Genomic DNA, 24,168 nt, shown 5'->3' on the forward strand with positions numbered 1-24,168 from the left:
ACACTCCTTTCTTACTTCGCTATGTAAATTCAGAACACATTTAAAAAATACAATGCATATCCTTATTGTTCCAGTTAAGTTTTGTGGTTTTTTTTAATGTTTACTTTTGAGAGAGAGAGAAAGAGTGCAAGTGGGAGAGGGGCAGAGAGAGAAGGAGACACAGAATCCTTAGCAGGCTCCAAGCTCTGAGCTGTCAGCAAGGAGACTGATGTGGGGCTTGAAATCACATGCCATGAGATTATGACCTGAGCTGAAGTAGGATGCTTAACTGACTGAGCCACCCAGGAGCCCCAGTAGTGGAATTTTTACTTACCTTTTTTCAACTTCTTTTGGTGGTAAAATACACATAACATAAAATTTATCATCTTAACCCTTTTTAAGTGTTCAGTTCAGTGGTATTAAGTACATTCATATTGTTGTGCAAGCATCACCACCCCAACCGTCTTAACTTTTTTCATTTGCAAAACTGAAACTCTGTCCCCATTAAATTAAGAACTTCCAATTTCCCTTTCTGAAGTCCCTGGCAACCAACACCCTACTTTCTGTCTCTATGATTTTGACTACTCTTAAGTACCTTTTATAAGCAGTATATATTTTAATCCTTAAAGCAGCTGTACATTGAATGATTCCCATGTAATACAATCAAGGTATAGCACTAAGTAGATGTTCTGAGTTGAAATGTGTTCTCCCCAAATTCATAAATTGGAATCCTAATGCCCAGTCCCTCAAAATGTGACCTTATTTAGAAACAGAATCACTGCAGATATAATTAGTTAAAATGAGGTCGTATCGGGGGCAGCTAGGTGGCTCAGTTAGTTGAGCATCCAACTCTTGATCAGCTCAGGTCATGATCTCAGAGTCCTCAGATCCAGCTCTGCGTTGGGCTCTGCACTGAGCTTGGCGCCTGCTTAGGATTCTCTCTCTCTGTCTCTCCTTGCTCCACATGCACATGCACTCTCTCTCTCAAAAAATAAACAAACATTAAAATGAAGTCATACTGGGGCACCCTAGTGGCTCAGTCAGTTAAGTGTCTGAGTTTGGCACAGGTCATGATCTTGCAGTTCCAGAGTTCGAGACCTGTGTTCAGATATGTGCTGACAGCTCAGAGGCTGGAGCCTGCTTCAGATTCTGTGTCTCCCTCTCTCTCTGCCCCTCCCCCACTCACACTCTCTCTCTCTCTCTCTCTCTTTCAAAAATAAGCATTTAAAAAATAAAAATAAAATAAAACGAGGTCATACTGGAACAGAGTGGGCTCCTAATCTAACATGACTGGTATCCTCATAAAAGAGAGAACTCAGAAAACAGACACACTCACAGGCAAAATGCCATGTGAAGACTGGAGTTATGCTGCCATGAGCCAAGGAACCACCAAAAATTAGAAGAAACACATCCTTCCCTACTACCTTCAAAGGAAGTATGACCCTGGGGTGCCTGGGTAGCTCAGTTGGTTAAGTGTCTGACTCTAGATTTCAGCTCAGTCATGAGCTCATGGTTCCTGGGATCAATCCCCATGTAGGGCTCTGAGCTGACAACAAGGAGCCTACTTGGGATTCTCTCCCTCCCTCTCTTCCTGACCCCAATACCCCCACTTGCTCTCTCGTCTCTCTTGAAATGAATAAACTTAAAAAAATTAAAAAGACAAGAAAAATAAATAAAAAATAAAGGTGTACTGAAAAGCTTTAGAAATTAAAGATTAGAATACCAATATTTATCTATAATTAAAACTTAAGTAAATATATTCGAGGAACACCTGGGTGGCTTAGTCAGTTAAGCCTCCAACTTTGGCTCAGGTCATGATCTTACAGTTCATGAGTTGGAGCCCCTCACTGGGCTGTGCACTGACAGTGCAGAACCTGCTTGGGATTCCTTCTCTTCCTCTCTCTGCCCCTGTCCCACTCTCTCTCTCAAAATAAATAAATAAACTTAAAAAAAAATAATATATTCTAAAATCTGCCTAATAACATTTATATTTTATCAGTTGATCTTCAATCTAATTAAGTCTGTACCTTTTTTCCTTTATCCAATAAAAATTACTAGTTTGGGCAAATGATCATTTTTTTCTTTTTTTATACTTAATACACTGATTTTGTTGAGAATATAAGATTTAACTTAAATGTATATAATTTCTAATCACTTGTGATGCTCATTTTCTGTTGAAGCTTATTGTTCCACTTCTATCTAGCTATGTTTTGAGCCGCTTATACAGTATCTGAAAGCATTAGCCACTATTACTCACTTGCCAAATCCTGAGTTCAGAATTTTATTTTCTTCTCGAGAGGAATATAAAAGCACCTGGAAGCCAAAGAAAATGTTCTTCCTGTGATAAGGAAAAATAAAAAGGAGCATTACAGAAAGGATACAGCCCTCACTTGTGCTATATGCCTCTGCGGGCAAAACTATTCCAATGAACCAAGGTATTTTAAAAAACATCACTATCAAAAACTACTCAAAAGGAATAGAAAGAAGTTACTCTCTATCTGCACTGGCCCTCATTTTATACAGATTTTATAATTTTAACTAATTTCAAAACTCTTGGATCAGTGGTTCTCAAGTTTTCAAGGAACACAGTTCCCACTGAGAATCTGATGATGCTATGGTCCCTCTTCTCACAAAAGACCTGTGCTTTACTATAGATGACCACACCCCTGTTTTAAGGTAGGAAGGAATAATGTTCTATTCCTTTCCTCTGCCCCATGTATCTTCTTTCTTCTTCTACATGAAATCGAAGGGAAAAACAAACAAACAAAAAACAAACAAACAAAAAAGACTCCTGAGAAAAGCAAGAGAAAGGTCTTATTTAGAAGCCATTTCTTTACCTGATATTTCCAGCTTTGCTAAATCAAGAGGCAGCAAAGACCATACCAGAAACACTCATTCGTATTGTGACATGTCAGTCGAACCAACGTGCCAATTTTAAACAGGCTTCACCAATTCCGAAACCTACCTGTTCGGTAACTTTCGAAGAATTTAACTGAAAGACCGAATGAGAGGTTATAAAAACCCAAATTACAAAGAGACCCCAGACACAAGAACCGAATACTGAGAGTATTACACTTCGCGACCCCACCACATCACACAAATTGCGTTCTAGTAATATCTCCAAAACTCTCATTCTCTCTATAAAAAATAAATAAAAATTGTACACCGACTTTTAGCTCTTGGAAACAAACAACGGTGAAGAATTCTACCGAGACCTTGAGACAGCCGAATTTAATGCGCCATTAAGCCACTACCAGGTCATGCAAGGACAAAGGTGCTTACTCGCATCCTAAAGTTTGAGAGATGGGAGTGGGAACGAATGGATAGGTAACAAGAGAACGTGAATGATACACACAAATTAAATCCCGGGGTGGGGGGGCTTGTTACACCAAATCTCAAGGTCAACGGAGAAGGGACACTAATTATTCAAGGCCGCAACAAGCCTCGATAGATGTCGGAGACTCACGCAAAACAGCGGGCAGGAAGCCGTGAGGCGAGGGATATAGATAAATCAATAAAATAAACATATTCTTTAAAAGATAAAGCTTTGGACAACGCAGACGCTGGCAGATATACACCCGCGTGGGTGCAGTCAACGGGGAATAAGCCGAAAACACAAAGGCAGCCCAAAAGAACCGAGAAGGGCATCGGCGGGTCGAAGTGTCGGTGAGACACACCCCGGAAGGCTAGTACCACCGCCCTGAGACAGCGCAGAAGGAAATCCGTGTCAGGCCGAGGCCCGCGCCAGCCGCAGGCAGGCTCTGCGCGCTCCCGTCCCCTATCGGACTGGACCGCGCCACCTCCTGCTAGTTCCCTCATCGCCGGCTTTCTCGGCTTACCTCGCACCAGTCAGCAGAAGCACTCGACCGTCCGGGGGCCTCTCCGCCCCCGGCCCAAAGGCCGGCTCCCGGCGGTGCGCCTCACTCCGCCATCTTCACTCCTTCCCAAATCCGCCAACCCTGCGGCAGCTGCTTCCACAAGCCCCGCCCCCGTCTCTGCCATTGAGTCCTCACTGGATAACGACTTGCGCAAGCGCCCTCTTTTCCCGCTGTAGGTTGGGCGGAATGTACGTCAATCAATAACGCCGGCCCATCTCTTTTCCATCTCTCCTTTTGTCGGATTGGGTCCCAGGGTTGAGGTAATAGGAAAAGACGTTGTTGTAATTCACTTGTTAGGAATGTAAAATTATTTCCACGTAGAAGATGTGTCACTTCTTGGAAGGGTAGTCTGGTTAGGCCGTATGACTTTTTAAAGCCACCGTTAGGTTCAACTATACTGCTAATAATTTCATTCTCGGGCCGGGAGTTTTTAATCCTGCGCATGACACCACACCTAGGCAGACAATTTAATAGCTCCAGTTTCTATCTGACTGTCTGACCTGTTTCTACTCCTAAAGGGTCCAAACGTCAGACCGCTGTTTACAGCTCTGGTCAGTACACGAGAGCAGATTAGGGTCCTTCTGCCGAATGTCATACGTTATAACTGACAGTTTTGTTGCTTCCTACACTCAGCTGTAGGGCTCTTCAGATATTTTCTTCAAGGATTGTTCCGAGAGGCGGGTAGGGTAATTAGAAGTTACTCTTAGGCTGTGCGGCAGAGGGCTCCTCTGTAGGAGGTGTAGGTCCTCAAACACCAGTACGACTGTCAAACGGGCTGCTTTCCAGAAGAATGGATTCCTAAGGCTGCACCTCCCTAAGATACAATTTCCAAAGTCCTCGGATGGAGCCAAGGAGTCCTATTTTTACAGAAACTTACAAAGGGCAACTACGGGAAAACCTACTGTTAATATCATACCTAATGGTGAGACTTCATACTTCCCCTTTAAGATCAGAAACAAGGCAAGGAAAGACACAGGCTCCCTTCACCTCTATTCAACATGGTACTGGAGGGTGTGTGTGGCCAGTGCAAAAAGGCAAGCAAACAAAAGGCATCCAGATTGGAAGAAACAAAACTATCTTTATTTGCAGGTGACGTGATTCTCTGTAGAAAATCATAAGGAGTACACACACAGAGGAAAAACAAAAACAAGACTAATGGAACTTATATGTTTAGTAAGATTGCAGGCTACAAGATCAGTATACAAAAATCAACTGTTATTTCTCTACATTAATAACAAAAAATGAAATTAACAACGCATTCACAATAGCATCAAAAAGAATAAAATACTTAGGAAAACATTTAGTATAACATGTTGAAAATTTATACACCAAAAATATAAAACACACCGAGAGAAATTAAGATCTAAAAAAGTAAAGAGACTTTCCATGTTCATGGATTGTTAGACTCAATATTAAGATAACTGTTCTCAAATTGATTAGATTCAATGCAATACCTAACAAAATCCTAGCACTCTTTTTTTTTTTGTAGGAACTAACAAGCTGATCGTGAAATGTATAATGAAATATAAAAGTCCCAGAATAGCTAAGACAATTTTGAAAAAAAAAAAAAGTCAGAAATATACTACCAGTTTCAAAACTGACTACAAAGCTATAGTTATTGAGACAGTGTAATATTCATGAGGATAGGACTACAGAATCCATAGAATAGATTTGAGGATCCAGAAACAAACCCTTCGATTTATAGTCAAATTTTTAAAGTTTATTTTCTTTGAGAGAGAAAGTGTGAGTGGGGGAGGGGAGAGAGAGAGAGGAAAAGAGAATCCCAAGCAGGATCCTTACTGTCAGCGCAGAGCCTGATGTGGAGCAAGAACCCACGAACTGGGAGATCATGACCTGAGCTGAAGTTGGATGCTTAATTGACTGAGCCACCCAGGCACCCCTATAGTCTTTTTGACCAGGATGTCAAGATAATTAATTGGGGAAAGAGTAGTCTCTTTATTTGTTTGTTTATTTTTTATGTTTATTTATTTTTGAGAGAGAAAGAGACAGAGCATGAGCAGGGGAAGGGCAGAGAGAGAGGGAGACACAATCCAAAGCAGGTTCCAGACTCTAAGCTGTCAGCACAGAGCCCAGTGTGGGACTCAAACTCATGGACAGTGAGATCATGACCTGAACCGAAGTTGGATGCTTAACCAACTGAGCCACCCAGGTACCCCTAGGATAGTCTCTTCAATCCAGGATATTGGCAGGGTCGATTGATATTTAACTCAGTTATTAAAATATTAAAATGCTTCCACACTTGCTCTAGAGTACCATTGTCCCAAACCCAAGTTTTCCTTGCCTGCCTCCTCTTACACTCAGGACTCTCCCAAACATACCTTCTATCAGCAACCGAAGGGTTTACTGCCCAGCATAGCAGAGGATTTCTGGGACTCAGCTTTAACCGTACATTCTGATAGATCAGTGCAGTACTAGCTAAAAAATATTTTGAAAATCATTCCCCAATATAGATAGTTTTCTTCCTAGGGCACTGGCAAATAGAAAAGAACCAAATACAAAACCATAAAATAGTGTCAACAGGGATTATACAGAGTGTTTCTCATTTATTTCCTCTTCCTAACAATCATGTCCTTCATGTTTAAAAATTCTGCAGATATACCTATGTATGTTCCTATAAACAAACACACACACACACACACACACACACACACACACAACAAAAACAAAAATAAAAATAAAAACTACTTTTGTAAAATACTGTTATATTTACATGGAGAACGTAGTAATTATGTTATGAACCAATTAGGCAGGAATTCTAGATCATCTGGGTAAACCTCTGTTGTAATTTAGTAATTCTGCAAGATTCCTGACAAAAATGTTCATTAAAGATTTTGCTTAAGCAATTCTAGCAACTAAGGGCTAGGGAATGCACTAGTATTGGCAATATCCTGTTCCTCATTTGAATAGTATTATAATTATTAAGAAATTCTTCCTTGGGGCACTGGGCTAGCTCAGTCAGTGGAGCATGTGATTCTTGATCTTGGGGTTATGAGTTTGAGCCCCATGTTGGGGGTAGAGATTATTTTAAAAAATAAATTTGAATTTAAAAAATAAATTCTAGGGTTGCATGCTTGGCTCAGTTGGTTAAGCATCTGACTCTTGACTTTGGCTCAGGTCATGATCTCACAGTTCATGAGTTTGAGCCCTGTGTTGGGTTCTGTGCTGACATCATGGAGCCTGCTTGGGATTCTCTGTCTCCCTCTCTTTCTGTCCCTCCCCTCTCTCTCAAAAATAAATAAATAAACATTAAACAAAAAAAAAAAAAAAGAAATTCTTCCTTACAACAAGTTGGAACCTATAAACCTACCACTTCCATCCACTGTTAATAAATCTTATATATAATGCTTAATGTGTCAGGCACTCATTTAATCTTCATAACAACCCATGAAGTTGATACTGTCATCATCATCATCTTAACAGTTGAGGAAAAGGACACAGAAGGGATATGTGAATCACTGAAGTTCATGTGCCTGATTAAGGGGCAGAACCAGGATCTGAACCCACCTAATCAGTTTCCAAAGTCCATGCTCTTTTTCCCCCCTAAGTCTATGCTCTTAAATTATACATTAGACTACCTAATTCTGTCATCTAGGAAAATAACATTAGAGCCTTTCAAGAATATATCCTTAACTGTGCTCGCTTCGGCAGCACATATACTAAAATTGGAACGATACAGAGAAGATTAGCATGGCCCCTGCGCAAGGATGACACGCAAATTCGTGAAGCGTTCCATATTTTTAAAATAAATAAACGTTGAAAAAAATTTAAAAAAAAAAAAAAAAAAAAAAAGAATATATCCTTAACTACCTGGATATAGCTACTTTCTTTTCTTTTCTCTACCTTAACGCCTCAGTCCCTACAATTGCCCAAGACAGTAAGTTGTCCTGAACCCCTCACCACATTGTTCCTTGGGAATACATCAGTTTGTCAATGACCTTAAAAGGTGATGGTCTTGGGGGCACCTAGCTGGCTCAGTTCGAAGAACATGTGACTCTTGATCTTGGGTCGTGAGTTTAAAATCCACAAGGGATGTAGTGATTAAATAAATAAAACTTAATACATAGGTTTCTCTTTCTTGCCATCTCTCTTTTTGGCTTAAATATAGGAATTGATATTTATGCTTATTAAAAACCTAGATTGCTGGGGTTGCCTGACTGGCTCAGTCAGAGGAGCATGTGACTCTTGGTCTCGGGGTTGTGAGTTCAAGCCCTATGTTGGGTGTAGAGATTACTTAAAAATTAAACCTTAAAAAAAAGTCTAGATTGCTGGAGAGTAAAATGATTTAGAGTATCCACTCTGCAATCAGAGTTCCTAGGCTTGAATCCACGCTTTACCACTAACTAGCTGTGTGACTTTGATCTTGGGAAAAAACCATTTAGCTTCTCTGTGTCTTAATCCCTTCACCTGTAAAATGGTGATAATAATGATAACTTGCCTCCTACGGTTGCCGTGGGGATTAGAGTTAACATCTGTCACACATACAGAACAGTACCTTGCATATAGTAAATGCCACATAAATGTTAGCCACTATTGATTGAACACAAACTCTTAAGATGATTTAGTCTTTATTCTTCCATGGAGGGACTTGTATTAACCATTTTTACAGCTTTATGTTACTTAAAAAAATTAGTAAACATCACACTTCTATGTCTTTGTCCTTGGATGCTGAAAAGGATTGGATGATAGAAAAGTGCATGGCATGACAGATTTTCCTTAAATCCAATACTTTTATTTTAAACAGCTATATTGAGCTATAATTCACATACCATACCATCCACCCATTTGAACAGTACAATACAATGGCTTTTAGAATATTCACAAAATTGTGCATTCATCAACACAATTTTAGAATATTTTCATTACTCCAAAAAGAAACTCTATACCTCCTGGCTGTCACTCCCCAATCTCCCATCCAGGCCTTGGAATCATACAGTATTTATCCTTTTGTGACTGACTTATTTCTTAGCATAATATCCTCAAGGTTCATCAATGTTATAGCATATGTCAGAATTTCCTTCCCTTTTAAGGCTGAATGATATTTCATTGTATATATACACTATGTTTTGTTTTTCCATTGACGTGTCAAGAGGAATTTAAGTTGTTTCCACCTTTGGCTATTCTGAAAAGTACTACTATGAACATGGGTATATGAATTATCTCTTTAAGATCCTGCTTTTAGTTATTTTGGGCATATGCTGATAAGTGGAATTTCTGGATTGTATGGTAATCCTATTTTTAATTTTTTATGGAACTGCCATACTGTTTTCCATAGCAACTGCATCCATATTACATTCCTACCAACAGTGCTCCAGGGTTCCACAATTGGGTTGTCTTTTTACTACTGAGTTGTAATTTATATATTGTAAGTACAAGTCCCTTATCAGAGATATGATTTGCTAATATTTTCTCCCATTCTTTTCACTTTCTGTATGGTGTCCTTTGAACCACCAAAACGTTAAATTTTGATGATGTCCAGTTTATCTACTTTTTGTTTGTTGTACTTTTGGTGTCCTATCTGAGAAACCATTGCCTAATCCAAGGTCATAAAGATTTATGCCTATATTTTCTTCTGTAAGTTTTAGCTCTTACACTTAGGACTGGATACATTTTGAAGTGGTTTTGTTTTGTTTTGTTTTTAATGGTGTGAGGTAGGGATCCAACTTTATTCTTTGCATGAGGATATCTAGTTGCCCCAGTTATACCAAAAGACTGTTGTCTCCCCCATTGGATTGTTTTGGCATTCCTGTTAAAGATCAATTGATCATATATGTGAGGATTTATTTCTAGACTCACAATTCCAGTCCATTTCTCCATAATCTATTCTTATGCCAATAGCACAGTGTTTTGATTACTCTAGTTTTGTAGTAAGTAAATTTTTAAACTGGGAAATGTGATTCCTCCAATTTTGTTCTTCTCTTTCCTGAAAAAGAAAAATGTTCTCTTAAACACCGGTATTTATTTATTTATTTATTTATTTATTTATTTATTTTTGACAATGATCTTTTAGATTCTTGGTGCATGATTATTCAACTACCATCTTCAAATACAACTATAATATAATCAAATATTATCCATCTTCAACATATAAATACTTATCTCATTGATCTGATGTATAAATTTAACAACTGTTTGAAATAAGTGGAAGGAGAATAATTTGGCATATTCAATTATTTGCCAAACACATCAGCACCCTGGTTACCATCAAATTCTTTTCCATGTCTTCACAAACCACGTAATGACACATTCTAATATTTTCCCAAGGAATAGCAGTGTCTGACTGGCTCAGTCAGTAGAGCATGCAACTCTTGATCTCAGGGTTGTGAGTTCGAGCCCCACATTAAATGTAGAGATTCTAAATAAATAACCTTAAAAAAATAATAAAAAGTAAAATAAAATTTTCCCAGGGAATAATGTCAAACAGATGAGTGGATCATTAATGAAATCTTCTCTTTTCCCCTTTTGCAAACTTTGCTGATATCTGCCTCTTTCTGTTCTCTAGCCATCCCCCAATATCTATGATATCTCATAGATTAGAACTCCTGGGCACAGGTGAGGAGTGCACAGAATACAGTTATTTTTTACAAACACACATTGTATGCTACCCAGATTTGTGATTCTGTCTCTACATCTGCCAGGAAGAGGCAGCAGGCAGCACAAAATACATCCAAAATTTAGCACATGCATTCTTCTGAAAATGAGTTTTATTCAGAAATTGAGTCAGTTCTTAGAAAATGTTTCATAAAGGGGCACCTGGGTGGCTCAGTCGGCTAAGCATCTGACTTCAGCTCAGGTCATCATCTTCTGGTTCATGGGTTCGAGCCCTGCATTGGGCTCTGCACTGACAGCTCGGAGCCTGGAGCCTGCTTTGGATTTTGTGTCTCTCTCTCTCCCACTGTCCCTTTTCCACTCATGCTCTGTCTCTCTTGGTCTCTCTCTCAAAAATAAATAAAACATTAAAAAAGTGTTTAATGAAATAATGGAAGTCTCCATGTCACCTTTCTCCCAGCTGTCATTCTGCAGAGAATATTTTAATAACTACTAGAAATTTGCTCTTCCATTATTGGCAGAACCACAACTCCTACCCTCAAGAAATTCAGCATCATGGAGAATAATGCTTTCTTTCCATAATCTATACAGTTGTTTGCAGATATAAGCCTCTAACCCATGTCACCATTTGATGTCACTATCAATCATTTCTTTTTCAAAAGTGAGAAGGAAAAAGATATGACATCTGTATAAAATCAGACAGGAGTCACTGAGCTCCACCAGGGCACATAGCATTGAGTACATAGATTCAAGTACAGCCTGAATGGCATGAAGTAATGTTAAAAATTTCTTTTTATCATCAGTGATGTTTCACTTAATTTCCATTTTATTGAAGTTTACACCCATAAAAACCAGCACTTTTTAGACCCTTCTTAATGACTTGAGGTCTTTTTTATAAATTCATGCTGCAATGCCTTCGGGGTTAATGACCTATTTAGGATTAGTCTACACAGGACTGTTTACTGAGCTATTTAGTTTTTTATATGGTCTCCTTTGTCAGGAGCCCTTCCTGGTTGTCAGCATACTATTTTTTACTGTAGCCACAAGACTGCTGTTCCTGTGGCCATGATCAGTAACATTAAGTTTTCTCCAAAACGGTCACTTCATCTATTTTGCACTTTCACTGAATCCTAACATTAGATTCAACGTGAAACAAAACTAACACCGTGCAAGTCATTGGAATGAACTTTTGAGGCAGAGGGATGGGAAAGGACAAGAGGGTATTGTGTTAGAATTTGTATGACTGATTCCAGCTATTATTACTGCTTTGGGTCCTGTAGCATGCCATTAAATCTAAAAAGAGATATTCGTACCCTACAGACGAAGCAGTCACTGAGTCTTTTTTTTTTTTTTAATTTTTTTTTCAACTTTTTTTTTTTTTTTAATTTTTGGGACAGAGAGAGACAGAGCATGAACGGGCGAGGGGCAGAGAGAGAGGGAGACACAGAGTCGGAAGCAGGCTCCGGGCTCCGAGCCATCAGCCCAGAGCCCGACGCGGGGCTCGAACTCACGGACCGCGAGATCGTGACCTGGCTGAAGTCGGGACGCTTAACAGACTGCGCCACCCAGGCGCCCCAACACTGAGTCTTAAAAGATATGAAAAGCCGTGTAACAACAACTGGGTATAATATGTCACTGAGGCTGCACAGGCATGACGGGGTGGACAACTTTTAGAGCTCTTTTCTGTATTTAAAAAGCCAGGGAGTCAAGAATAGAAGTGGAATCCTACCTGGAGTGAATGGAAAGTGACTGAAGTAACAAAGCTGTGCCCAGAGACACACAGTACACACCCCTAGGATGTGAATGTCCCCACATCCTATGTCCAGGCAGCAGTAGAGCAAACATGCATTTGATAGTACAGATGTAAACCTGAATAAAGGAAACACGGTTTGGGATTTCAAACTTGAAGAAGGGGACTGAGTCCTATAAAATTCTCAGAAACACATGGACAAAATCAAGTTATTTTGTTTTAACCACAAGTATTTATTGATGGATCGAAGAATACAATTTTAATGGAACAGTAAGGCACAACTGTGGATTCAAACAGTTTGCTATACAGCCAAAAGGAGGAAAAAGCCATAAACTTAGGAACTTTAAATATGCAAGTCAAGGAGACTCTGAAGTACCTCTCTAACAGACCAGTGTCAGAAAATTCTTCCCTTTTATACATTTCCTATAATACATCACTTGATCACAAAGTTAGACCGATACTTCATTAAGAATTTCTCAGTCATTTATACTTGAGTCATCCAGCCTGGCCACTCCTGTTTCCCACCCTTCCCAATCCCTTTGCAGCATTTCTGTTTTTAAGCAATTCCCTTCTTGGATAGCCTTCCAAAGCAAGGAAACAAGCAAGCAAGCAAGCAATCAATGAGTCAGAGAAAATCGGCCAAGGGCAGATATATAGACATAAAGACTCATAAACAGATGTTAGGATGACAACAGCCTGATTCAGACAGGTCGATACCAAGCTGGATAGGCAGAGAAGTTGCTCTGGCTCATGCAAAAGCCTGTAATGCCACTTCAGGTCGTGCCACTGGTGCCAGACTCCTTGTTTCCAAGATATTAGTGGTTTACAAGAGGAGCTAGGAAGTCAACGTAACCAGGTAGCTAATAATAATACATTCAGTGCTTTGGACCTCTTTTAGGAGCCGACTATGGCTTCCAGCATTAATATTTGCCAACGGTAAAATTCAGAGAGAATTTTGTGCAAAACATCAAGACACTGAAGATAACCTTTAAATCTCTTGGACTGGGATGAATTAGGCACTTCCATTACACTAATCTTCCAGTTTGGAAATGTGAAATGAAAAACATTCCAGGGCACATAACACTGAGGCATAAACCATGCTGCAGAAGTGGGGACATACCAGGTTTTTAGAATGCCCAGGCTCCTTGTTCAAAAAGCCATGAGAAAGGCCCCAAGCATATTGGCAGAGCAGCCATTCTGGTGGTGATGATGCCCCCAAACTAAATAAACCTGCAGGCATATGGCTATTTTCTGAAGAGTCAACACTGTACTAACATGAGTAGCCACGTAGGTGTGTATATTGATAATCAGAGGCCAGAGGTAGAGCGACGTGGGCAAGCCACCTAGCACACTTGGCTCTACACCTCTCACCAAGGCCACTACCTTTCAAGAAGAACATCCCCAACCAACGGCCCTTTGATGACAGAGCAGAGTGCAGGGGACCAGAGATGATCATTTTTCTGAGAGAAATGTTGGTTATGGAAAACCTCCTGGAGAGGCAACATCCCAGAGACCCATTTAAGAATGAAGATAGACAAAAACTGCCAGACCACTGCACTATCCTGCCAAGTGAGAAATACATTTAACAGGCATAGCTTAGGGTGCCAAGTAGAACAGAGGGACTGAAGCTTAAAGAAAAGCAGAGAGATTGAAAGACAAAGTGAATGATCTGTTGGGTGAGAGAGAAGTAGAAAGCGAGGGATGAAAAAAGATATGAAAAAAAGATGAAGGAGCATGCCAAAGCCTGGCTGGAGGGAAGGCAGCACGGTTTCATCTACATCCAGTGAAAGAGCTTTGCTGGTTGGTTCTTGGCAGGAGTCCCTCTCTCATTTTCTCAGACTGGATGGACATGTGGCATTCAGCAGCAAACCAGGGGAGATGGTATTTAGAAATGGAGATAACTGGCGAATGATACTGAACAGAAATAGACGGGTGTACCATTCTGTAATGCCCTGTTTATACACCAAAGGCAGGTTTGTGTTGACAGACCATATTCGGGGTTCTCATGCAACAGCAGTAGTACTTTGGGAGAAGGCGGAATGATGGGGTGGAGGTGGGGCTGGTGGTGAGGAGGACTCTCAAGTTCCAGTTCTTAAATACTCAAAAGCAAGAACAGTTTGGTCTCAGTCCTTTAGTGAAGAAATCGGATGCTCATTTTCTGTTCTACGTCCACCTTCTCCAAAACCTGGAAAAAACAAAACAAAACAAAACCCAATTACAGTTATGCAGGTCAAAAGAGGAGATACTGTCTCAAGTTCTTATCTGAATGTTTTTCTCCCTCCCTCCCTCCTGTACAACAATTTTAAAGCTTTTCAACATTTTCAAACCAAGAGGTGACTGACTGACCTTAACAAACTCTGTAAAAGAGATGGCGCTGTCCCCATCCTGATCAGCCTCCTGGATGGTCCTGTCTGCAATGCTGCCCAGCTGCTCATCTGAGATATTTACTCCGACCATCATACGTAGCACCTGCAAGACCAAAAGCCAGGAATTACAGGAGACTTGGGGGTCAGGGGAACTCTTTTATGAAGAATAAAGGAAAATTCACTCCCACCCTCTTTTCCTTTGATGTCCTTAAATACAACGGCCAGAAAGCTGAAACCCTTGTCTTCTCATCTAGGCCATTCAAGATAAAGATATGAGCAGAACTCTTTGGCAAGGTTACTGGAAAGGAAGGCAAAGTTTCACTGGGGGAGAGTCGTTTGCATTCTGCTCTTCCCGTTCTTCCTGTCTGGAATATAAATATGATGCTTTGGTGGCATAGCAGCCATCTTGCGACTATGAGGTGAAAGTCGTATGTGCTATGCATGCCAGAGCAAGAATACAGAAGCCTGATTCCTGGACATCACTCAGGTACAGCACCAACCCAGATAATCTATCCCAAGATTTCTTATTGCATGAGGCAAACTAGTTCCTTATTGGTTTAAGTCAGTTTGGTGGAACTTTCTAGGAACCCCACATGAATGCAGTAGTCCTCTTTGAAGCAGCGGATTATATTAAACCAGCTATTTCTCAGGTATAACCAAGAAACATAAAGACCCTTGAAGGCTTAAATACTAAAGCCTTCTTTTGAGAAAAATAACAAAAATATTTAAAGGGCTATAGTAAAGAGAATTTGAACACTGTTTCACCAAATTTGTTTCACACATAACCAAGAACCCCCCTCCCCTCAATTCTTTAGGGCATAAATATACTCTGGAAATTGCTACTTTAAGCACAATAAGCAACCGTAATGATATGAAACGAGGGACAGGGTGCTTTTGTGATGCCTCACATTACTGTAGTCAGCCACCTCTGTCTTCAGAGATAAGAGTTGAGCTTTTCCACAAGAAAGAAAGGCCTTCCAGCCCAGCTGTTCACAAGCCTTCCTTTCCCCCACCTCTTACATCCTTATCCAATCTCATGACACAGACTTTTAAAAGTAAATTATAGGATTTTCTGAAAAGAAAAAAAGAGGTGAAATATGGATTTGCATCAACACTGGTTATTTCTTTTCATAAATTGATTCTTGAAACTTGGAAGGTGTACGTTTGGGGTACAAATTGTACCCCAAATTGGGGTACATATTGAAAGATTAATAGAAAGAGGCAATCCTGGCAAAAATAATAAATGGACAAGTCATTTGCCATCTTCCCCGATCGTCTGTGGCTGACTAGACAAATTCATCCTCAAATAGCACCTTCTTCAGATCTGCATCCAATTATTCCTGAGGTGTTTTATTTTTAGAATTAGAGAACTGCATTGAGCATGAGTGCTCTGTGGGGATAGGAGTGGTGTTGTCTGAGGAATCACTCATACAATCTGTTCAAGAGGACAAGGGGGTCTAGAAGTGGCTTGATCCAGGTCCCAGCGACCAGTGGCCCATGTAGTCGTCCAGGCCTCTGTGCCCAGTCAGCTATCCACAGTGGCACTGAGGGCTGTAGTTGGAAGTTCATTAGCAAATAGGGCTTTCATTATTCCCACTTGGTTAATATCTGCTAAGGTTTGTTGTATATTCCTTTCATCAGTGTAAGAAAGCTCGCTTCTATCTGTTTTTATGTCTTTTTTTTAAATTTAATATGTAAAGGTTCATAAATTTGCATGTCATCCTTGCAGGGGCCGTGCTAATTAATCTTCTCTGTATCATTCCAATTTTAGTATATGTGCTGCCCAAACGAACACTTTCTATGACTTCTTAAAAAATCATGAATGAGGGTGCCTGGCTGGCTCAGTCAGTTGAGCATCTGACTCTCCATTTCAACTCTTGATTTAGGATTGGGTCTTGACCCCAGGGTTGTGGGGTCGAGTCCTGCACTGGGCTCTGCACTGAGGATGGAGCCAGCTTGGGATTCTTTCTCTCTCCCTCTGCCCCTCTCCCCTGCTTGCTCTCTCTCTCTCTAAAATTAAAAAAAAAGGGGGGGGGATGCCTGGGTATCTCAGTCAGTTAAGTGTCTGACTCTTGATTTTGGGCTCAGGTCATGATCTCACGGTTTGTGAGATTGAGCCCCGCAATGGGCTCTGTGCTGACAGCATGGAGCCTGCTTGGAATTCCCCACCCCCCTCTCCCTCCCTCCCTCCCTCCCTCCCTCCCTCCCTCCCTCCCTCCCTCCCATGTGTGCGTGCTCTCTCTCTTTCAAAATAAATAAATAAATTAAAAAAAAAAAAAAGGATTTAGGGGTGCCTGGGTGGCTCAGTTGGTTAACTGTCCGACTTCAGCTTAGGCCATGATCTCACAGTTCATAAGTTTGAGCTCCATGTTGGGCTCTGTGCTGACAGCTTAAGCCTGGAGACTGCTTCAGATTCTGTGTCTCCCTTTCTCTTTGCCCCTCCCTGGCTCACGCTCTGTCTCTCTCGCTCTCAAAAATAAATAAATCAAAAAAAAAAAATTAAAAAAAATCATGAATGGATGATGAATTTTGTCAAATGCTTTTTTTCTGTGGAAAAGACTGATTTTTCTTCTTTAATCTGTTAATATGGCAAAGTATATTAATTTTCTAATTAAAAAAATGTTTTTAATGTTTATTTTTGAAAGAGAGAGAAAAAGAGACAGAGAGTGAGCAGGGGAGGGGCAGAGAGAGAGGGAGACACAGAATCTGAAGCAGGCTCCAGGCTCTGATCTCTCAGCACAGAGCCCAATGTGGGGCCCGAACTCACAAAGTGAGAGATAATGACCTGAGCCAAAGTCAGATGTTTAACAGACTGAGACACGCAGGCACCCCTTTTAATTTTCTAATTTTAAACTAACTTTGAATTCCTGATATAGACCCACCTTGGCCAGAATCCAGTATCCTTTTTATACACTGCTGGATTTAATCTGTCAATATTTTGTTTAGGATTTTTACATCTATGTGAATGAAAGGGATTGTGCTGTAATTTTCTTTTCTTTTTTTAAAGTTTGTTTATTTATTTTGAGAGAGAGACAGTGAGAGAGAGGGAGAGAAGGGCAGAGAGAGACAGAGAACAAGAGAATCCTAAGCAGGCTCTGCCCTGTCAGCACAGAGCCTGACATGGGGCTTCAACTCCTGAACCATGAGATCATGACCTGAGCTGAAATCGAGAGTCAGATACTCAACTGACTGAGCCACTCCGGTATCCCTGTAATTTTCTTATGCAGTCTTTATAAGGTTTTCACATCAAAGTTATGCTAGCCTCATAAAATGAGTAGAGCAACTATCTTTATTGCAGTATAATTGGTATACAATAAATTATACATATTTAAAACGTGCAATCTGTTAGGTTTTGACATATGTAGACACACAGAAAACCATCACCACGATCAAGATAATGAACCTATCTGTCATCTCCAAGAGTTCAACCAGGACTTTTTATAAAAATCATAGTAGAAAACAACCACTCAGTCTTCCCTTAGGATAAACTCACCACAAACTTTTAAATATCCACTGAATGAATAGTTAAGAGTTGCATATCACCAAATATTTTGGACATGGAAGTGTCCAGGAAGATGAAATTTGTTTTCTTCTCACTTTGGTAACATGTTCATATCCTCTTCCTGCTAGGGTAAAACTAGTTCTCTGTCATCTCGACAGCTCATGAACACATTTGTCCTCAAGTCAGTTTGGCCCTGAGGAACACTCTGGTGGCACTGACTGGCATTCTGGCCATATGATCTCCCCACTCCCTGCCTCTGGCTTTTTTAAAATCCTAATAATAGAAAATAAATCAACCCACCACTCCAAAAAATCTTTCTGGCAGCCAGATCTGGGCCACAGGATGAAAACATTCAACTATAGAGCAACTGCCTCTGCCTTTTCTCCTCAGAACTCAGAAGCCCATATATAGCAATTTTAAATAAACTCTTCTCATTGAAGAACGATATCCCCAACTCAAAAGCAAAGAATGTTAACACTGACCTGCAGACTGTTTTGAATTTTGTGCTCAGACATAGAAATATAGAAATACCTTGGGTTGGTCCTTAATTTGGCCTGAGTAATCTTCAGCTTAGAAGACTTCTCAGGACACTGAGTGAGTTCAGATTTACTTCAGGGTGAGTGGAAACCACTTTACTTTTTAGGTGTATCTAGAAATAGAGAAATCTCCTCATGGAAATTCCTGAATGTGTTAGCTTCCTAGGGTCCTCCAGATTCGTAAGTATTAAAGAAAAGAGAAAAGGAGAACTTTCTCCCCTCTAACTGTGTATTTAAGGAAGGTGGGGAGGGGACGGGGAGGGCAATGCTAAGAGGATGAAATGCTAGTAGTCACTGCTAGTGCAAAGACAGGGAATTGTCTTCAGAAGCAACAAAAGACAGTGAGCAGGTGGCTCAGTGTACACCGGCCCAGCAATAGCTCCTTGACTGTTACGTCAAGGCCAAGGACAGACGAGACAGCAGCATTTACCCAAGTGTCATCAGAATTACCTGGATGTCAATAAGCTGACGTGACAATAACTGAACTATCTGACTTAGACCATCCCGCATAGTTTAGCTCTGCTGGTCAGCACCCAAAAGACATTTAGTTAGCTTTTAAATAGCAGAGACATCTGTCTTTGAGAACTCAATGAGCCATTTCAAGTTTCCCCAGGTCATCTGGCTCTGACTTATAGTTAGGACAGGATTCTGCACCAGCAGGTGGCAAATAAATGCTTACTGAAAGAAAGAACAATTCCTGCCCAAAAGAGTAAGCAGGCAGAGGCCCCAACAGTTGTTCGCATGCATGTTAGCTCTCCCACCTACCTGTAATAGCTCATCACGGGAAATCTTGTCATCTTTATCCAAATCATATAGTCGAAAAGCAACTGGTAGGGAAAAACAAAAAATTACTGGAAATTCAGTAGTGTTTTGCCCCTTCTCAAGGAAGTAAATATGTAAAGGACGCTAGACAGAAATTTGACAACAAATAGTTTTTTAAGAGCAGTGGACATTACTTCCAGAGCTTTTAAAGACATAACACTTAAGAAATTGAAATGCATCTCATAATTGATGGCATCCTGACCTTGATAAAGTATGTCCCTTCTTCAGGCAAATCAGAGAACTTAATAATAAAAAGAAACAATTGCATGTCCTTTATCTTACCTTAGAACGTTTAAAAAACAAACAAGCCCATTAGTAGTTCTATACATGAGGTCATCTCACAAAACCCATGCACCGCTCACAGGGTGCCAGCCTTAGGTGCCACGCAGGCAAAGAAGCGGACTACACAAAACAGTGCTCTGGGAAAATGGCCACTTTGGGAAATTTGAGCCAAATTTCAAGTCACTGTCTTCCATGCTGGAGCCCTGAAAATAAAGAACTTCAGCTGCAAATAAAAATGCTGAGAATCTGATGGTCTCCTGGCCTTACCATGTTTCTCTCCCGTTAATAATAAATACGTTTTCTGGAAACTAGGATATGTAAGAGACAATTCATGTTGCTGAAGAGCTACCACTGCATGATTTTACTGGCACTATGAAAAATCACAATGAGGAGGTGACTGCCTTGTAATTATAGCTGAACGGAGTGCGGTTTTGAGGCTTGGATTCGCTTACAGTACGCCACTAACATTTTTTGTTTTGGGTAGGGTGCTGTGAATACTAAAAAGCCAAAATCCACTTCTCTAATTATTAAGATACAGATTTAGGTCTTGTCCTCAGCAGCTCATAAGCTAGTAGAGGAGAGCAACACACACTACTCACTTCACTACATTTGCAGTGTTATCATACATCTGAAATGCTGGGGAACAAAACGTATGGCACGTATGCCTTTCTGGTTCAGTAACATTTGAACATAGTCTTGAAAGACAGACAAATCTGATGACAGATGGCATTCTAGGCAGAGCTCACACTAGGTACAAAGGCATGAGAACCCGGATGAGTATCTACAAATTTAAACATCACCCCTCCTCCACTCCTTACCCCTACCGCTGCCAAAAGGAGGCGAGTCCACTAAACGTTAAAAAATTTTAGAAAAATCTAACCTGCTCGTTATAAGGTACATATTAGAATTCTAGAGGAGAGGGGCGCCTGGCTGGCTCAGTTGGGAGAGCATGCGACTCGACCTCAGGATTGTGAGTTCGAACCCCACATTGGGTGTGGACCTAACTGAAATAAATAAACTTTTAAAAAATTCTAGAGGGGGAAATAACTGGGAAAGACTTTCTCTGATGTGTTTTCTCTTAATTTGGTTAGTTGATTAACAATCTTTACCAAATTTGAGAATTTATATGCTTAGGAGGTTACTATTTTTTTTAATTAAAAAAATTGTTTTTAATGGTTATTTATTTAATTTTTTTTTGAGAGAGAGAGAAAGAGAGGGACTAAGTGCGAGCAGGGGAAGGGGAGAGAGACAGGGAGACACAGAATCTGAAGCAGGCTCCAGGGCACAGAACCCAACGTGGGGCCCGAACTCGTGAACCACGACATCATGACCTGAGCCAAAGTTGGCCACCCAAGTGACTGAGCCACCAAGGCGCCCCATGGAGGTTTCGATTCCAAAGGAAAGGAGACAAAGATCATTAGTATTCCTAAAGGAATATGTTTAAGATATTCCCCAAAGTGAAAACACAGACACACACATACCCCTGTACATGCTGTCAAGTTTCTAAAATACATCAAATGTGTTACCTATTAAGCAATCTTCAGGATGATTTCAGAAGGGAAATCTATATATAACCCATATACAGTTATGCTATATAACCCATAAATAACTTTCTGAATTTTTTTAAACAACATTTTTTTGTTTCTTTTTTAAAACAACCATTTATTTTCATTTTTTAAAAAGTAATCTCCATGCCCAATGTGGGGCTCCAACTCATGACCTTGAGATCAAAAGTCGCATGTTCTACTGACTGAGCCAGCCAGAATTTTTTAATCAGGTACCTGTTATAAACACACCCCTTTTGGGGCACCTGGGTGGCTCAGTCGGTTGAGCATCCAGCTTTGGCTCAGGTCATGATCTCATGGTTTGTGAGTTTGAGCCTGGCATCAGGCTCACTGCTGTCAGCACAGAACTGGCTTCAGATCCTGTCTCTCCCTCTCTCTGCTCCCTTCCTGCTCGAGCTCTCTCTCCCTCTCTCAAAGATAAGTAAACATTAAAAAAAAACAACCCACCGCTTTCTGCCCAGGTATTTACAGAAGCTAGAACTGTTAATTCTTAAAACCTAGCTGCCAAGGACTGAAGGTTTCTATCCCCCCAATCCCGACCAAAATTCCTATGTTAGAACCCTCAATCCCCAATGTGATGCTACTAGGAGGTGGGGCCTTTGGGAGGTAATTAGGGTTAGATCAGGTCATGAGGGCGGGGCCCTTGTGATGGAATTAATGCACTTATAAAAGGAGGAGACAGGAAATCTCTCCTTCTGTCTGTCTCCACCTCTTTCCCCATGTGAGAATAGGGCAAGAAAACGGGAGCCCCTTCTGGGTGAATCAGGACACTCGCCAAAGAACCTGACTATGCTGGCCCCCTGTTCTCAGACTTCTAGTCTCCAGAAATGTGAGAAATGTCTGTTTAAGCCACCCAGTCCATGGTATTCTATTACAGCAGCCTGAGCAGACTAAGACATCAGGTAAATTCAGAGATTACCTGAAAGGACCTTTCAGAAAAAAAATGCAGCAATAGTAGTTATTTCTTAACTGACTTGGATTCCAATCAGGCAGTTCTGGCCCTGAACCAGCAAACACATTTTTCCCAAGATAACAAATGATCAAATGCACAAATGACCGAGCCTTTTTGTTAACAATGCTCTATTTTCTCTTCTCATCTCTCCCTCTCTTTCTCTCTTTTTTAATTAAGTAGGCTTCATGCCCAGTGCAGAGCCCAACACAGGGCCTGAACTCACGACCCTGAGATCAAGACCCAGGACACTTAACTGACTGAGCCACCCAGGCACCCTTCCTCTTGTCATCTCTCTTTCATCTCCCTATTCTTGGTCCTGTGATTTGGACTCCCCTAATCTTGAGCTGTCCATGGCTTTAATCTAGTTCCATGGCTTTAAATGCTTTCTAGTGCTCATGATTCCCAAATGTGCAACTTCAGCTTCGACCTCTCCTCTGAGCTCCTGACATGGATGTCAAAGCAATATGGTGGGGTGCCTGGATGGCTCAGTTAGTTAAGCATCAGAGTCTTGATTGCAGCTCATGATCTCACCATTCTTGAGTTCAAGCCCCATGTCAGGCTCTTTGCTGACAGGGGAGAGCCTGCTTGGGATTCTCTCTCTTTGTCCCTCTCCCACTTCTCAAAATAAATAAATAAATTTAAAAACGACACTTTAAACAGTGCTGGGCACACAGTAGGAGCTCAATAAATGTCACCTCCCTACCATTACCTCTCTGCCCTCCTTTCTCAACACTCACTTCTTTCTTGGGACAGCTGCTTTGTTCTCTGAACTGATCAAGTACTCATGGACCCCACTTGTTCCCTGTGCCTAGAGCTCTCTTCTGTTCTCTGCATGGCTGGTTCATTCTTAGCTCAGAGAGGCTTTCACTCACCACTCCTTGTATGCAGTGACATTCCCTATCACTTTCTCATCTCACCTTATTCATTTCCTTCACAGAATCTGCCACAGTCATAAAGTCATAAGATTTATTTCTGCGTCTGTCTTTTCCCATATATAGTCTGACTCCCTTATGAGATCATAAGCTCTATGAAAGCAAAGACCTTATCTGATTTATGCATCATTGTATCATAGACCTAAATAAGTACCTGGCAAACAGCACTTGCTCCAATATTTGCTTAATGAAAAAATCAAATGAATGATTTTAGTCAGATCTTTACTTTTTAATCATTGATTCTTCTTTCTTTCTTTCTTTCTTTCTTTCTTTCTTTCTTTCTTTCTTTCTTTTAATGTTTATTTTTGTGAGAGATACAGACAGATCATGAGTGGGAGAGGGGCAGACAGAGGGAAACACAGAATCTGAAGCAGGCTCCAGGCTCTGAGCTGTCAGCACAGAGCCTGATGCGGGGCTCAAATCTATGAACCGTGAGATTATGACCTGAGCTGAAGTCATGTGACTAAATCGACTGAGCCACCCAGGTGCCCGATTCTTCTTTTTTTAAAAAAATGCTTTGGTAAAATATACATAAAATTTACTATTTTGACCCTTTTACAATGTACAGTTAAGCACATTCACATTGTTGTGTGACCATCACCACTATCCGCTCCAGAATTTTTTTCATCTTCCTCATGAAACTCTGATCCATTAAACAATAACTTTCCATTTCCCTCTATCCTTAGCTTGACAACTTTTTCTCTATGACTGTGGGCTACTCTAGGAGACTCGCCTAAGAAGAATCAAACAATATTTATCCTTTTGTCTTTTTTTTTTTAAGCATAAGTAGATTCATCCAAGTAGCGTGTGGCAGAATCTCCTTTTTTGAGGCCAAATAATGTTCCACTGTATGTATACAATGCATTTTGTGTACCCTTTCATCTGTTGGTGAACATTTGGGTTGCTTCTACCTTTTAGCTATTGCGAATATGCTGTTCACTATTTCTTCTTGGCCACTTTCCCTAATTCCACTTTACCAATACTCCTATCATCCAAATAAAATAGCTTCACGCAGACAACTTACTTCCCTTCCCACA

At 40.6% G+C, this 24,168-nt stretch overlaps 1 protein-coding gene and 2 non-coding genes across 5 annotated transcripts in view; 1 reads left to right on the plus strand and 2 right to left on the minus strand.

The window, feature by feature from the left end:
• The first annotated feature begins 7,510 nt into the window (after window positions 1-7,510).
• LOC125169129 (U6 spliceosomal RNA) lies at window positions 7,511-7,617 on the plus strand. The gene has a single exon (XR_007153462.1). It is a non-coding gene; the product is annotated as a U6 spliceosomal RNA (small nuclear RNA).
• Window positions 7,618-12,383: 4,766 nt separating this feature from the next.
• CHP1 (calcineurin like EF-hand protein 1) overlaps window positions 12,384-24,168 on the minus strand; it is a 47,505-nt gene continuing 35,720 nt past the window's right edge. For all 3 annotated transcript variants that reach the window (XM_047862698.1, XM_047862701.1, XM_047862699.1), the window contains 3 exons: window positions 19,344-19,405; window positions 14,521-14,643; window positions 12,384-14,359 (listed from right to left, as the gene is read on the minus strand). In XM_047862698.1, coding sequence (XP_047718654.1) covers window positions 14,306-14,359; window positions 14,521-14,643; window positions 19,344-19,405 — 239 coding nt within the window. In that variant the 3' untranslated portion in view covers window positions 12,384-14,305. The remainder of the gene's footprint in view (window positions 14,360-14,520; window positions 14,644-19,343; window positions 19,406-24,168) is intronic.
• Window positions 16,227-16,335, minus strand: LOC125169164 (U6 spliceosomal RNA). Its single transcript, XR_007153496.1, has one exon. It is a non-coding gene; the product is annotated as a U6 spliceosomal RNA (small nuclear RNA).

Source organism: Prionailurus viverrinus, chromosome B3 (genome assembly GCF_022837055.1).
Source record: "Prionailurus viverrinus isolate Anna chromosome B3, UM_Priviv_1.0, whole genome shotgun sequence".
NCBI lineage: Eukaryota > Metazoa > Chordata > Mammalia > Carnivora > Felidae > Prionailurus > Prionailurus viverrinus.